The sequence below is a fragment of the Mus caroli genome, chromosome 9 (genome assembly GCF_900094665.2).
Source record: "Mus caroli chromosome 9, CAROLI_EIJ_v1.1, whole genome shotgun sequence".
Lineage (NCBI taxonomy): Eukaryota > Metazoa > Chordata > Mammalia > Rodentia > Muridae > Mus > Mus caroli.
In genome coordinates this window covers 61,804,810-61,819,308 of record NC_034578.1, presented here as the reverse complement: position 1 = coordinate 61,819,308, position 14,499 = coordinate 61,804,810, and the positions used below count along the sequence as shown (strand labels likewise).

Sequence of the window (14,499 nt, the reverse complement as noted above, 5' to 3'; positions counted from 1 at the left end):
CTTTTACCTGCTGAGCCATCTCACCAGCCCCTAGCTGCAAGTCTTTACTTTCTTCATATCCCAAGAGAAGGCTCTATCTACAACCAGGCAAAGCTTCCTGGGGGAGAAAGGCTAAGCTATGTCTACACAAAGGAATAGGCCTGCTCTAAACAACACCAAGAGCTGCAAGAATTCAGTTAGACCAGAGGTTCTCACCTCAGACATCTTGCTTTCTCTATCCTACCTGGACATTTGGCACTGACTGGAATCATCTTTGGGTGTCAGAACTTGGGAGTGAGCTGTGCATCTGATGGGTGGGAGCCAGGGACCCTGCTGAATAGTCTATAGAGCACAAGACTGTTCTGTGTGACCAAACCAGGTGGATTGCCTGATAGAGATTGAGCAGCACACGTGTCAGGGGCTCAGTCATAAGGCTGGCACACCAGGAGAACGGGGAATATTTAAAAAGCAAGTGGGGCAGAACTATCTAGGAGGATGCACTGCTTAAGATAAGCTCAGCCATGCCTGTCACTGACGGCCGAGACAGTGGTTAGAGGCAGGCTGCTGGTGCCCTTGAGGGTCCAGGATTGGGGCAAGGCAGTCACCAAGGAGGAAGTGCTTTGGAGCACTGCCCAGAGCTGGTTGGGCAGGCACCATCCAAGGATCCACGCCTAAGGATGGCGCTTGCCTCCCCGTTCCTTAAAACGTGACACACGTTAAAGACGGTAAAGCAAATAATCATTAATATTGGATGGGCTGAGATTAGCGACAGAGAAGAGGGAGTCCTTCCAGATTAATAATGCATGGAGGACTCCTTCAGAAGAAAGATAAATTATGCAGTGCGCGGTTCCCGGGGAAGGGAGGGAAACAATGGCCTTTTAATTTGGGGCTTGAGTGGATCTCTGTGGTGGGGACTCTTCCTGAATGGGGACCTCAGGAGCCTCCTTGCTTCCTGTCCTTGGCTTCCCAGCAAGGATGGAGTGTCCCCATGCTGTCTTCCACCCGTGGAGTTCCCATACTTGGGACCCTTAGATCTCTCATCCTGTCCTCCAGTTCAGGCAAAAGGCCATCTCTTCTAGGATGCCCTTCCTGCCCCACATGGTGCTCTCTCGTGACTTTTTATGCACATATCTCAGGTCACAATTACCGGGACATACATTGGAACCCAGCAGAGCCAGGTACATATATTTCTACTTTAACATCTCTCAACCTCTGATGCTAGGTGTGTTATACACTTAGTGGTGTGTCATGCTCTGGCTGATGGAATTTTTGATCGTTAGGACATCAAGCAGGGCTATGAGACACAACTGGAGGTGCCTGGTATTGGAAAAATATGCCAGCAAGTGCCTAATACCAGTGAATACTCAGAACCTGAGGTCCTAAGGATACCTGGGCTTCCTTCTTGTAACCTAGCCCTGCCCTGTGGGGACACTCAAGTCATGCACAGACCAGCTATCTTGGCTCTAAGCCCTCTCTGTATAGTCCTCTGAGATGCCACCAAGGAATCATGTTTATCTAAGCTGATACATGCCAAGATGCCCTGCTTGCAGTGACAGGAGGTCCAGGGTGACTTGTGAAAAGCCAAACACTGTGGTGAAGAGGAGTCTCAGAGCAGAGAGGCATTCTCTGCCTGGCCATCTGCTCAGCATCCGCTGCCTGGGCAGCTTGTCTTCCTGGGCCATTCATAGGGGTGTCCCACCCCTTCTACCCTGATAACAGAAACAGGCAGTCAGACAGAGGGCGATGAGGTAACTCTGGGGCAGAGAGCCCCGCTTCCTAACAGAGAGCAGGGCAGCTGGAGTGGTAAGAAGGAAGGGAAAGGGATGGAGGAGGCAGAGATCATTTGCTCTTCTGTTTCTCAGGCCTAGACCGCTCTGGAAGCAGGAGTAAGACTAGCTACTGTCCCCATGCTTTCAAGCTGTCCTGGGCACAGAGACTGATCCCTTTCCTTCATCCTCTCCTACCAAGTCAGGGCCTCTTTGGTCCCAGATGGGCTTTCTATGGCTCCAGCCTCTGCTTAGATGTTCAGTGTGAAGAGGACTCTCCAAGATAGCTCACCAGCCACCACACCATGAGCCCTCTCACCTCATCTCAGTCCCCAGAACTATCCAATCCTAGTCCCCTGCCTCTTCGTGTCACTAGGCTGTTCCCTTCCTCATGTGTGAGGCTTGAGAAGCCCAGTAGCTGAACATGAAGAACAGGTGGCAGGTGACCTAAGATCTGGTGGCATTAGTTTTCACTTTTTATTAGAGAGAGCAAAGCCCCAAAGGCCCAGCTCCTTCTTCCAGTTGGCCAGCTGGCCACCCTGGAGGTAGAGCCTCAGCCTGGGAAGCCTTTTTTCATCAGGGGCCCACCTAGCCCCTGCCTCAAGCTTACCTGTCCATAGCTCGTACCTGATAGTGTTCTCGGTGTCACAGGGGCAGGGCAAGGTGCAGCCTGGGCCATGCAGGCCCTCAGGGCATAGCCGCTCCTGGCAGCTAGGGCCCTTGTAGCCAGGCTCACACTCACAGGCCCCTGTGGCTGGTGAACATTGACCTCCATTGTGGCAGTCACAGCGCTGAGAGCACAGGAAACCGAACGTTCCAAAGGGACATTCTTCTTGACACCTGTGGGAGAGCAGAGCAGGAGGGAGCCGTGGGCGGAGCCCTTGCTGGGCTACTTGCTGCATCTGCATAGACCCCTCCTCACTTGGAATGCCTGGACAGTTCCCTCCCTCCCAGTCTCCTCCCCTATATCCACCGGCACTTCACCCCAGGTCTCCTCAGCAGCCAGGATGAGCTATTATCCGGTGTCAAGATGTAAAACTTTGTTTCTTTTTCTGTTGTCAAAAGTTGTGATAAGGCTGAACGTAGTGGCTTATGCCTATAATCCTGGCAACTAGCGAGGCTGAGGCAGGATGGTTCCTTTAGGTTAGGGGCCAGCCTGATGGGTTCCAGACCACCCTGTGTGATTATGGGCCTTGTGTAACTGAAATCCTTTTTTTTTTTTTTAAGTGTGATAAAATGTGTGTGTTGTAGTTTAAATGCTTGAATGTTTGTTTCTTTCAAAATTCATGATGAAAGTTTTTGTTATAATTACTTGTATAATTAACCAGTTTATTTATATTTAAATAATATTTATATAGACCAGGCTGGCCTCAAATTCACAGCAATCCTAGGGTCCAAAGTCCTGACTGCTGGGATTATTCATATGTGCTTTCCCTCTCGAGTCTCAGACAGAAGCCTCTCTCCCCTGTCCTGTGGAGCCATAAGACTTCTTCCCTTAAGTAGATGTGTCTTCCTCCTCCATCAGTTTGCAAGGCCCATTGAGAATCTTAGTTTCTTTATGTGACTAGGTTTTTGTTTTAATCTCAGGTGTGGATAAGAGGCTGCTTCACAGCAGGTGATTATGATTGTCTTGTCCACTAGCAGGGGGCGTGACCTTTGCCAGCTGCAGATAGTTTAATTCTGGGGGCTCTGGAGAGGGATACAGGAAAGAGCCCTGAGAGGGTCTGGGGTGGCTGCTGTTCGCCCTGGTGCTAGTTCCTATTGTGGCTTGTCAAGTGCTTGTAAGCAAAGAGAAGTTGGAGATATCCTAATGACAAAGATTGGACTTGCCCCAAAGAACCCAATACTCCCGATCAGCAGGAAGTAGTCTAAAGAGGTGGACACTCCCTCCCCCCTCTAATCTTCTCTCTCTTCTATCTAGTGTTGGGGGATTGGAAGGGATTAGGATTGAATATGGGTTGGAAGGGTGGTAGATATAAGAACCCAATAAAGTAGCATAGAAAAAAAAAGAAAGTATGCCAACAACCCATCACCATGCGTGTAATTAATTTTTAAAAAAAGGTATATTATGATTCAGAAAGGTTGCCAGGAAACCATTATTTATTGGTACTCTTAAATAAATTTCTCAACTGCTGATTTATCTCTCTGTTCTTATTAAAAATTTGTTTCAGTTCTTAAAACACAGCAGATATGTCCCTCTCGCCTTAGTTTCAGGCATGAGAAGGCTCAGAGAAAAGAATTCTGAAATGGAATGGGATTGTGAACTTGATGAATTAGAAGCAGTTTAATTATCACTTGTGTGGAGGTCAGAGGACAGGCTGTAGAGTTGGTTTTGCCCTTCCACTTACACCAGTGTTCCAGGGAACTCATGGAACTCAGGCTTTGAGTAGCAGGCAGTCTGTGTGCTGAGCCATCTCACCAGCCCCTCCCCCTAAAGTTTATGCTTTGTATTCAAGTGTAACCTTGAACTCCTGATCCTCTTACTTCTACCTCCTGAGTGTTGGATTTACAGGCATGAACCATCAAAGCCTACTTACTCAGCACTGGGGGTACAGAAGGAACACACCAGGCATTTCAAGTGAAGAGGGGTCTCCCGCAGTCTCAGGTCTTTATGCATGCTAGGCAAGCACGCTACTGAGCTACATCCTCATTTGCTTATATTCTAAGTGTACCCTGTGCTGGCTACTTTTATGTCAACTTGACACAGGCTAGAATCAACTGAGAGGAGGGAGCCTCGATTGAGAAAATGCCTCTATAAAGTCAGGCTGCAGGCAAGCCTGAAGGGCATTTTCTTAATCAATGGTTGATGTGGAAGGATCCAGCCCATTGTGGATAGGGCCACCCCTGGGCTGTCGAGGCAGTCTTTGGTTATACAAGAAAGCAGGCTGAATGAGCCATGAAGAGCAAGCCAGTGAGCAGCACCCCTCCAAGATCTCAGCAGCAGCTCCTGCCTCCAGGTTCCTGCTCTACTTGACTTCCTACCATTATTGCTTTTAAAGAACTGTGTGAAACTGTGAAAAAAAAAAAAAACCCTTTCCTCTCCAAGTTGCTTTTGGTCATGGTGTTTCATCGCAGCAATAGTAACCCTACCTAAGACCATACCCATAACTTCTTGGAGGCTCATTCTTCCTTACACGGGGCAGGGAGAGCCTGGTCTTGGTAGAGGCTAGCCGCCTAAATGAGGGCACATGGCCACGCTCCAGTGGACATGCGGGTGGGCAGCATTGTGTATGGGGGAATTGAGAGCAGCCAGACTATTCAAGACTGGCCTTGGCAACTAGAGACCAGATGCCCTTGTTTCTGCCTTCACTACTTCATATCCTGACTGACAGGAGAGCAAGAGAGTGACTGGGACATAGCTTTAGAGCACCCCTCAAGAGAGATGCCTACTAGCTGTCCTCTCTCAGAGCCACTATGTGAGGGAAGGAAGCTGGCTGAAGGCAGGCAGTGAAAAAGATTTGGGGTGTTCCAACCTGCTGGGGCAAGAACAAAGGGAGGGGTGGCTGGGGAAGAAAGAGTGGGTGGCAGGCAGGAGAGAAAAAGGGGAGCTCAGAGGAGGGAGAAAAGGAAGAACTGAGGTAGAGGGAAAGGACCTAAAACGAATGGCTGAAGATCCATGGCCTAAACTGCCAGTCCCTGCTCAGCCTCCAGATTTCTCCACAGACCACTGAGCTCTTGGCAGGAAAGGGCTCAGATCTCTGACGTCAGGAGAGAGAAACTCACACCAGGAGACATCTGCTCACTTGCATGGCAATACTCCTGCACAGCTCCTCTGAAGAGAGTGTCCCACCTGGCTATACCCCAGGGGAAGGAGCACTGAATCTACCTGCCCCCCCCCCCAAAATAATCTAGAAATGAAATATTGACAACCTAATCCATTTGCATAATCAGTCTCTTTTTACCTTTTTTCTTAGCCACAATTTAAACAACTTATTTATTTAGAGATCAAGCAAAGACTGCTAATGAATTTTACACAAAGCACACTAATAATCGGCCTGTGGAACAGGAGGGTAATCACAGCAGGGATTAACCTTCTACTTAAACACCCTTCCTTCCCAACATATCAATCTAATGTGTCCAATATCGCCATTAACAACCAGATACATTGCTCAATTAAATTACAAGTTACATTTCGTGTTTGATTTGAGCTGGATGCCTCCGATCTGGGGAGACCCGCATTATTATACCCACTTGGCTTTAATATGCTCATGATAATTTGGGGTGGGCTAATGCAGCTGTCACCTACAAAATTAATGGAGGCAATTTTACAAAATATTAAACACCAGGCAGCCTGTTGAGGCGGGAAAGCCAAATGCACTCAGAGCTCTGCGTCAACTCTCCCGAGGCGAGGCGGGCTGGCAAAACAAGCTGGGAGGCTTGTGGTTTTGTAGAGCCTCTCTGCTCTGAGATTTGGGGGGGGGACGACGGGGGCGGGGGGGGAGACTCAAAGAAGAGACATGTGGGATTATTTCTGCCCTCGGTGAACCCTGAGAGCTAATGAAGTGTCTGGTAGGTTTGCTAACATTACTTTCCAACACCAGAGTAAAGCTGGAGGACAGGGGTAGGGCTCATCTGGTCCCCAACATTTCCTTACCTTAGGGTTTGAAGATGTAATGAGAAGGTGACTCTAGCACCTAACCCCAGGTCCTCAGAGCCCACACCCTGGGCTTTTTCTTACACACTTAAACATAGAGAACTTTGGGGGGAAAGGTCTTCTTCATATGACAATTCTCACAACAAAGCTTCAGGGCTGTGGCTACATCATTTACAAAGCAGCAAAACACCGGTGACCTTTCCCATAAACTTGAATTCTATTGGCTAATGAACAAGTTCAGGGCTAGGGCCTAGAGAAAGGATAGATTCTATTGGTGGAGAACACAAAGTAGATGGATAGTAGATAGTAGTAAAGATGTGTTCCATTCACTGGTGACAAAGCTCAGGGTATTGGGGGGGATTCAGGAGGAGACTGGCTCCTAACAGAACAGCAAAGGGTCACTCAAGCATGCCAGGTGGTCAGGCACACTTCCTTCCATTGAAGAAGACAGGCCCGTGTGATTGACAGTCCTGGTTTCTCCAGTGCTTAGTCTAAGCTGTGCTTCTTTACAGCATCTCCTCTCACTTTGTCTAGAAGAGTAACAATAATGTTCAAGAACCAGAGGCGAAACTTGGATCCACCTGCACAGTGCCAGGCAAAAGGCAGGGACCCCTCTGGATGGTTGGTGGGGAAGGGGACCAGGCCCTGGGTGCGTGGACACAAGTGTGGTCCTCCATCTCCAGTTCAGCATGGCATAGATACTCGGGCCTTGCTTCTGCCTCTCCCACAGTGTGCCCTGGCCCCACATCTGTCTCCCAGCTGTGTCCAGAAGGCAGTTTCTAGGGTCTGTGTTTTGTTGCTTGTGCCCTCTGCCAGGATGGCTTCATTCAAGGATGGCATCTCTCTGGAACCCTGTTCAGTGTACTCTCAGGCATTCCTATCACACAAAGTGATGTCAGTACCTTTCAGAGATAACTCAATTTTTGAATACAAATCTACTTCTATAAGAACTTCAAAATATGGACACTGATTTTTCTCTCTCGGCTCTTCCCTGTTGGCGAAGACTCGGGAGGAGAAGACGGGTGCTCGCCTCCTTCCCTGGTGCAACTCCAGGGCAGCCAGGATGGTGGAGGGGTATGAATGTGTGGGTGAGTTGCCATCTGAGGAAAAGAGCCAGAATGGTGGCCAGGGATGGTTCTCTCTGCAAGGCTGCTAAGGGTATGAATGACTGAACATCATAGGCAAGAGTTAATGCCACCTTACCTGTCCCCCATGTATCCAGCTGTACAGTGGCATTGTCCAGTCACATGGTCACACTGGCCTCCATGGTGGCAGGGACAGTCCTGGCTACAGTTCTGGCCAAAGGTCCCTGGTGGGCAGGGCTGGGCACACACTGCTCCCTGAAATAGAATTGAGGACAGGCTTGGAGGGCTCCAAGGAGAGCACACTGAGGTAATATACTCCAAGGGACACTGAGGCACCAGGGGCCACCCCAAGTTCTTAGTATAATCAGGAGATCTAGGTATTCATGCTACAGTTAGGTATGCTGAGGCTAGCTCTTGCACCCAACAATGCAGGGCACAGTTAGTAACTGCTACATATCAGGTGCTGGGTTAGAAACTGGGGGTCCAGGTTTGATACCTGTCCTCCTAGAGTCTTGGGGAGACCTTGGAGGAAGCTATGGAGAGGACGTAGTGTTGATCCTCTCACATGGATGTGAAGACAAAGAGAGCTGAGCAGATATAGGAGAGCCCCCACTCAACACCAGCCATGGGGACACACTCACCCCTGTGCCTCTCCTAAACCCAGCTAGAGAGCAGAGGACTCACAAGGAGGTAATGGTGAAAGGAAGGGAAGGGGAGTGTAAAGAAGGGAGAAGGGGGCAGAAGGAGGAAGAAAAGGGGGCAGAGAAGGACAGGAAGGAGGAGAAATATGACTCCCATCAGGGCGTAGCATTACACATTTTTACAAATTAAAAAACAAAAGATTTTTAAGACAAGCACTGGTGGTTCATGCCTTTAATCCCAGCACTCAAGAGGCAGAAGCAGACTGATCTCTGTGAGTTCGAGGCCAGCCTGGTCTACAGAGTGAGTTCCAGGACAGCCAGAGCTACACAGAGAAACCCTGTCTCAAAAAACAAAACAAGCAAGCAAGCAAACAACAGAAAGCAAAAACAAACCAAACCAAAACAACAACCCCAAAGCCATCTTTTTATTTCTGTGATGTATGTGTGCCATGGCGTGTGGACACCTGAGGAGGTTGGGACTTAGGGTCCCCTGGAGCTGGAGTTACAGGTGCTTGTGAGCTCCCTGCCAGGGATTCAGAGAGTGAACGTGGATCCTCTGGAAAAGCTGCAAGTGCTCTCAACTACAGTACCATCACTCCAGCCACCACAGTTTTATACGTCTAAATTAAAGCCATTGGGAAGAGGAAACCAGTCGCATGCAAAGCCCAGGACTCAAGTTGTTATATCTTGTAGCTAGGAGTTCGAGGGCAGTAGAGCAGTTCCTTAAGAGTCTGCAGAGAAGGTAGTTTCCAGTTTAGAACTGGCTGCCCAGAAGCACCAGAGGTGGGGCTAAGGGGAAAGCCCGGGTCTTTAGCACTTCAAGAGAATGAACTAGTTAAAGCAAAGTCCTGTCTAGAATTTGAAAACTACCAAACCAAATGCATAAGTGGGGGATCGGACAGAGACAGTTTCAGATTTGAACAAGGTCACCAACATCAACCTTCATGGGTACTCTTCAGTAACTAGCTGGAATATCCCCACACTCCTCATCAAAAAGGAATGGCCAGGGCTGGTGATCCAGCCCAGTCAGTAGAGTGCTTGCCTAGCATGCATGAAGCCCTGAGTCGGTGTAACATACCTGAAGGTGGCGGCAGGAGGATTAGAAGTTCAAGGGTCATCCTTGACTATATAGTTAGTTTGAGAGTTAGATTTGTATATGAGATCCTATTAAACAAACAAACAAACAAAACCCCCCAAAAAAGAAGAAAAAGAAAAGAAGAAAGGGCCGAGTTGTGGTGGTGGCACACACCTTTAATCCCAGTACTTGGGAGATAGAGGCAGGCAGATCTCTGTGAGTTCAAAGCTGGTCTGGTCTACAGAGTAAGAAACCCTGTCTTGAAAAACAGAATGAGGAGGAGGAGGAGGAGGAGGAGGAGAAAAGGAAGGTAACTCAAGAAACTAGGGATCCATCAAAAGCAAAGAGCTCACAGAACAGAAGCACAAGGTGTTCTCAACACTGTCTCAAAACACAAAGGCAAAAACAGAAAGAAAAAGTGAATAAATGACTGACTGAGACAGGGAGGGAGGGAAGGAAGGAGGGACAGAGGGAAGGAGGGGCAGGGAGGGACTTCTGATGTGTCCATTCTTATCGAGAGGCATTTCAGCCATCAGTTGAGCTGTTGGATAAATTAGTAATGGCACACACATGCATGATAACGTAAGCATTGTGGACAGCTTAGCTGCCTTCTCGTCTTTTGGAAGCTGGCCTGTACTTTGGGCATTTCCCCTTTTTTTGCTGAAGCCCTTCTTCTTGCTATGTGGCTGCTTGTCTCCCATGCCTGACTTCCATGCCAGCTCAACTCAAATGTCATGGCTCTCCCTCCTCTTCTTCCCCATCTTCCTCTGCCAGGTAGTTGCCAAGATTTATAGCTTGCCTGCCTTGGAGTTCTTCTTTTAAACATGAATAAAATTGTCCTTAAGCTTATAAAAAAAAAAAAAAAAGACAACACTAAGTGTATGTGTGTGTGGGTAGGGTGGGGGAGAGCTAAATACATAAATTAAAATAAAATTTAAGTTTATTTATATATGTGTATGTGTGCGGAAGACATAGGGCAACTTGCTTAAGTCAGTTCTCTGTCTACCCTGTGGGTCCCAGGGACTGAACTCAGCTTGTCGGGCTTGTGGGCAATCGCCTAACCCACTGAGCCATCTTACCGCCCCAACTCCTATTCTGTGGGCTGAAGTCAATGGTTAAGAAGTGGCAGCAAAGCTCATTAGGTAGAAAACAGAGGGAGATACTCAAAGGGACACGAACTGGGGTTGCAAGCACTAGCATGGAGGGCTGCTTTCTCTGCCTCCACCTCTGGGATTAGCCTTGTAGTGTACACCTTTAAAACAGTTCGTGTAAATCTCAAGTCTTCATCAAACTGAGCCTAGTCTTGTCTCCTGCCACCCTTTCAGCCTCATGCCAGAGATAATCATTTCTCTCCTGGAGAATGAAGATGATCCTCCAATTAATTAATCAATTTGTTCAACACACAGTTATTAAGCATCAATAATCACCGGCCCCGAAGAAGCTAGTTCAGTCAGGAAAAGCCTGCCAGACCAGAGCCATCTTTCCGCATCATGTTATTGAATTGTAATGAATTAAGTGGGAGACTCTCAGCTTAGATTTCCCCTCTGCAGGCACTGAGGCACCGAGAGGAGGGGCTTGGGAGCAGAGAAAGGAGGACTGCAGAAGTAGGTTTGCAGAAGTGGGAGGACAGCAGTCTGGGGATGTGGAGGAGCTTTCTCACAAAACTCGTGAGCTTAGGGATTCACGAGTGACAAGAGGAGTCTCTGGCCTCTGTGCAATTCTGTCCTTACTCTCTGGGGGTGTTTGAGGGTCCTCTAACCCTGAAAAGAATTCTAAGACAACTTGGGGCAGGAGATCATGCTGATGCCTACCAGTCCCCCACCCCCTGCTCCCCTCCCACACAGGTGGGGGTGAAGCCTGGTCTCTAGGAAGCTGTAAAGATAACTGAGATTAGAGATACAAAGGAAGCCAGAACAGTGTCTTAATGAGCGGTGCTTAATGACTGTCAGCTGAAGGAAGCTGGTCTTGCTGAGTCGGTGCAGGGCTACATAAATGATCAACTGCTGCTGGCTGGAAGCATGACCTTTGGAGGAGGCGGGCCAGCATGTGGGTTCCTTTCTTGCTGTGACTTTATCTCCTTGAGACTGACAGATATGGTTGTATGTGGACATGGGGCCTTTGCAGAGAAGCAGCTACAGACTCGTGTAGGTGGGCCCTCATCCACCCTCATGTATCCGGTTGGAGGGTTAGTTCAACCTGTAATGTGGATGGTATACAAATATTGAGGACTTAAACGTTGGCCCTAGAAGCCATGTAAACAGACAGACATGATGATGGGTGCTGGCTGGTTTTATGTTAACTTGACATGAGCTAGAGTCATTTGGGAAGGGGACTCCAACTGAGAAGATGCCTTCATAAAATTAGCCTATAGACAAGCCTGTAGTACATTTTCTCCCTTAAAAAAAAAAGAATTAATTGATTGATTGATTGATTGATTGATAGGGGTACTTTGTTTGCATGTATGCCTGCACACCAGAAGAGGGCATCAGATCACATAATAGATGGTTGTGAGTTGCTGGGATTTGAACTCAGGACCTCTGGAAGAGCAGCCAGTGCTCCTAACCACTGAGCCAGCTCCCCAGGCCCTGTAGTGCATTATCTTTATTAGTAAGTGATATAGGAGGGCTCAGCCCATCATGGGTGGTGCCACCTTTGTTCTGCTTGTCCTGGGTTCTATGAGAAGGCCAGAGAGATGATCATGCAAAGACTCCATGCAGTGGACAGAGACTCAGAAGTCATCAGCCCTGCCTGATGAAGACACCTTTCTATCTCTCTGACACCCAGCCTCCAAGCCCATGAAAAAAACAAACCCTTGTCTGAGCATTTGATCTGAGGCTCTATGCCTGGCCACCTGAGAAGGTCAGGTGTGTCTCTGCTGTAGTGGGCTCCTGAGCTACATAGAATTTAGAAGGTCCTCCAACTGGTCAAACCTGACTCTCAAGAGCAGCTACACCTCAAGAAGTCCTTGTTCAACAGAAAATCAAAAGGAAGGGGCCAAGATGGGGGCTCAGCCTCACCAGTGTTTCAGGCATTCACATTAATGGCTGTTGTCCCAGAGTGGCACCAATTGTGGGGACACTGAGCAGCGACTGGTGAAGGTGCTATGGAAGTGATCCTAACCCCAGGACCAGCTGCAGGCCTCTACAGTCACCTTTCCAATGCCTAATGTCTGACACTTTGAAGCCTCTAAGCTTCAAATGCCTTCTCTGGCCTCCACCATCATAGACCCCATTTCCCGGCTTCTAGCTCCATTTCTCCTCTTGCCAGTCATGAGCTTTACATGTCTCTGTAAGTGTCTGTGTCTATGTGAGCATGTGCGAATGCACCCATCCCATCCAGCCTCTATTGTCAGCCTGGGAACTCCAGAGGGGCTGATTGTAGCACTTCCTGGTTCCTGCTTGTCCCAGTGTCCACTGTCATCAAGTCACGTACCTGCAGTTACCCTCTTTGCTCTGCAAGGTCTCAGACTCAGGGAGAAAGCTCCTAGGCTCTTTGCACACGCCTGCCCACATTGGGTTCAGTATAGCCAGGCAAGTGGAGGGGCCTGTGGCATTCTTGGGGGCCAGTGGCCTGAAGGGCCAGAGAGGCCAGACCTCGCAGAAGCTTCTCTGTCCCGTGTCCCAGCAGTCTGGGGGTAGTGAGTACCATTCTGTCAGCCGAGACCCCATGAGGACCAGTGGCAAGTCAGGCAATGGAAGATAAGGACAAGTGGCCATTTCCTTCAGCAGCCTTTCCTTGGCCCCTGCTCTCCCTAGGAGGAGCCTCAGGCCTGAGCTGAAGCTTCATTACATTGTGACTAGGCATGCATTGGGGTATTAATAATTCATGCAAATCTGCAAGTTCAATGCTATGTCGAAAATAGAAATGCGATTGTCTATCATAAAATTTAAAACAAAGTCCTCAGCACCAAAGCTTCCTATAGACAGATTTCCTGTCACCTGAAAAAGTGTGTTAGGAAGAGAGCCACCACTACGGGTTAGCTTTCTCCTTCCTTCATCCCTGAAGTTCAGCGGCCCCGTAGGAGCATCTCAGAAGATGCCACTCAGGTTCAGGGCTCCCTCCATGACTCATGGGACTCCCTGAACCCTGTGGGTGGGCACTGGATACCTGGAACCTGACTGGTGATAGAAGCTTTTCCAAAAAGCAGGTCAGAGTGGGAGAAGTAGACAGATGAGAATTGATCTCATCCTTCTGTCCTTTCAGAAGAGTGGAGAGAGAGAAGAGGGACAGAGGGAGGAGAAAGAGAAAGGAAATGATAGAGAAGAAAAAGAAAGAAACACAGAGAGACAGAGAGAGAGAGAGATAAAGAGAAAGAGAGCCGGAAGGAGGGATAGAGAAGAAGATTGAAGGAGAGAGAGAGGAAGGGAGAGAGGGAGGAAAGAGATAGAGACAGAGATTGAGAACATGAGGTGGTTCTGGAGTTGAGATTCAGGTTCTAACTCCACCTCACTCCTAACCAACACTGTGGCCCATGGCAGGTCACACTATCCTGCTCTAAACACCCTGATTTAAGAATGGCATTTATGGCCAGACCATGGTGTTAGACTCCTCAAGCTGTGGCTGGTTTTGCTTCCATGACCTATGACCCAGAATGTCAAAACTGAGAGTTGTAGGAGCCAGAATCCCAATGTCAAGTCTTCTTCCTTCCCCACCCACCCCAAGGAGCTAAAGTGTTCTATGGCAACAGAAGGCAACCCTTTGCTCTTGATCAATGGCATCCAAGTGAGGTTGTGTCGGCACACTGCCTTCCTCAGAGTCACCTGGGGAGCTTATTAAAAATGGCATTCCAGAGGCTCAAGTGTGACCTCTTGACTCCTCATTGACTCCAGGATGCAGCCATATTTCGTCACACTGGATTCCTAAGGTCTCTCCCTGTCTAGAAGCATCGTGGGCCTGCAGATGTCCTTCCTAGCTGCCCTTGGGAACTTGGTGTCGAAAGCCTCTTGAAATATCTTGCTCTGCTCAGCAGCCCTGTTCTCAGGACCTGGAGAAGCAACTGGCTGAGCCTCTCCCGAAGTGGGGCATGTTACAGGGGCTACAGTGGGGAAGGGCAGCCTCCGAGGCTGGCAGTCTTTCAGGGGCTTGGGTCTGTAGGGAGGTGCTAACAGGGGATGGTGGCAGCTGACAGCAGGCTATGGTTAGGCTGTGACATTCAGGGGGTATATATCAAGCAGGTATAAAAGGCTTTGGTGTTTGCCAAGCCCCTTGGATACGCAGTTTCACCTGAGGGCTTCACCTACCATGATAGCCAGCCCAAGCAAGGCGCACTGAAGGCAAGTCATTCCTGTATGTGGGGAAGCTGAGACCAGAATCAGGAAGGTTTGTGGGGGAGCAACATCAGACATATCACCTGAAGGCA

General features: G+C 48.8%; 1 protein-coding gene across 2 annotated transcripts in view; it reads right to left on the bottom strand.

Moving 5' to 3' along the window:
- Megf11 (multiple EGF like domains 11) overlaps positions 1-14,499 on the bottom strand; it is a 316,961-nt gene that overhangs the window by 53,796 nt on the left and 248,666 nt on the right. For both annotated transcript variants that reach the window (XM_021171815.1, XM_021171818.2), the window contains exons 8-9: positions 7,543-7,679; positions 2,373-2,585 (exon numbers count right to left, since the gene is read on the bottom strand). In XM_021171815.1, the coding sequence (XP_021027474.1) occupies positions 2,373-2,585; positions 7,543-7,679 (350 nt within the window). The remainder of the gene's footprint in view (positions 1-2,372; positions 2,586-7,542; positions 7,680-14,499) is intronic.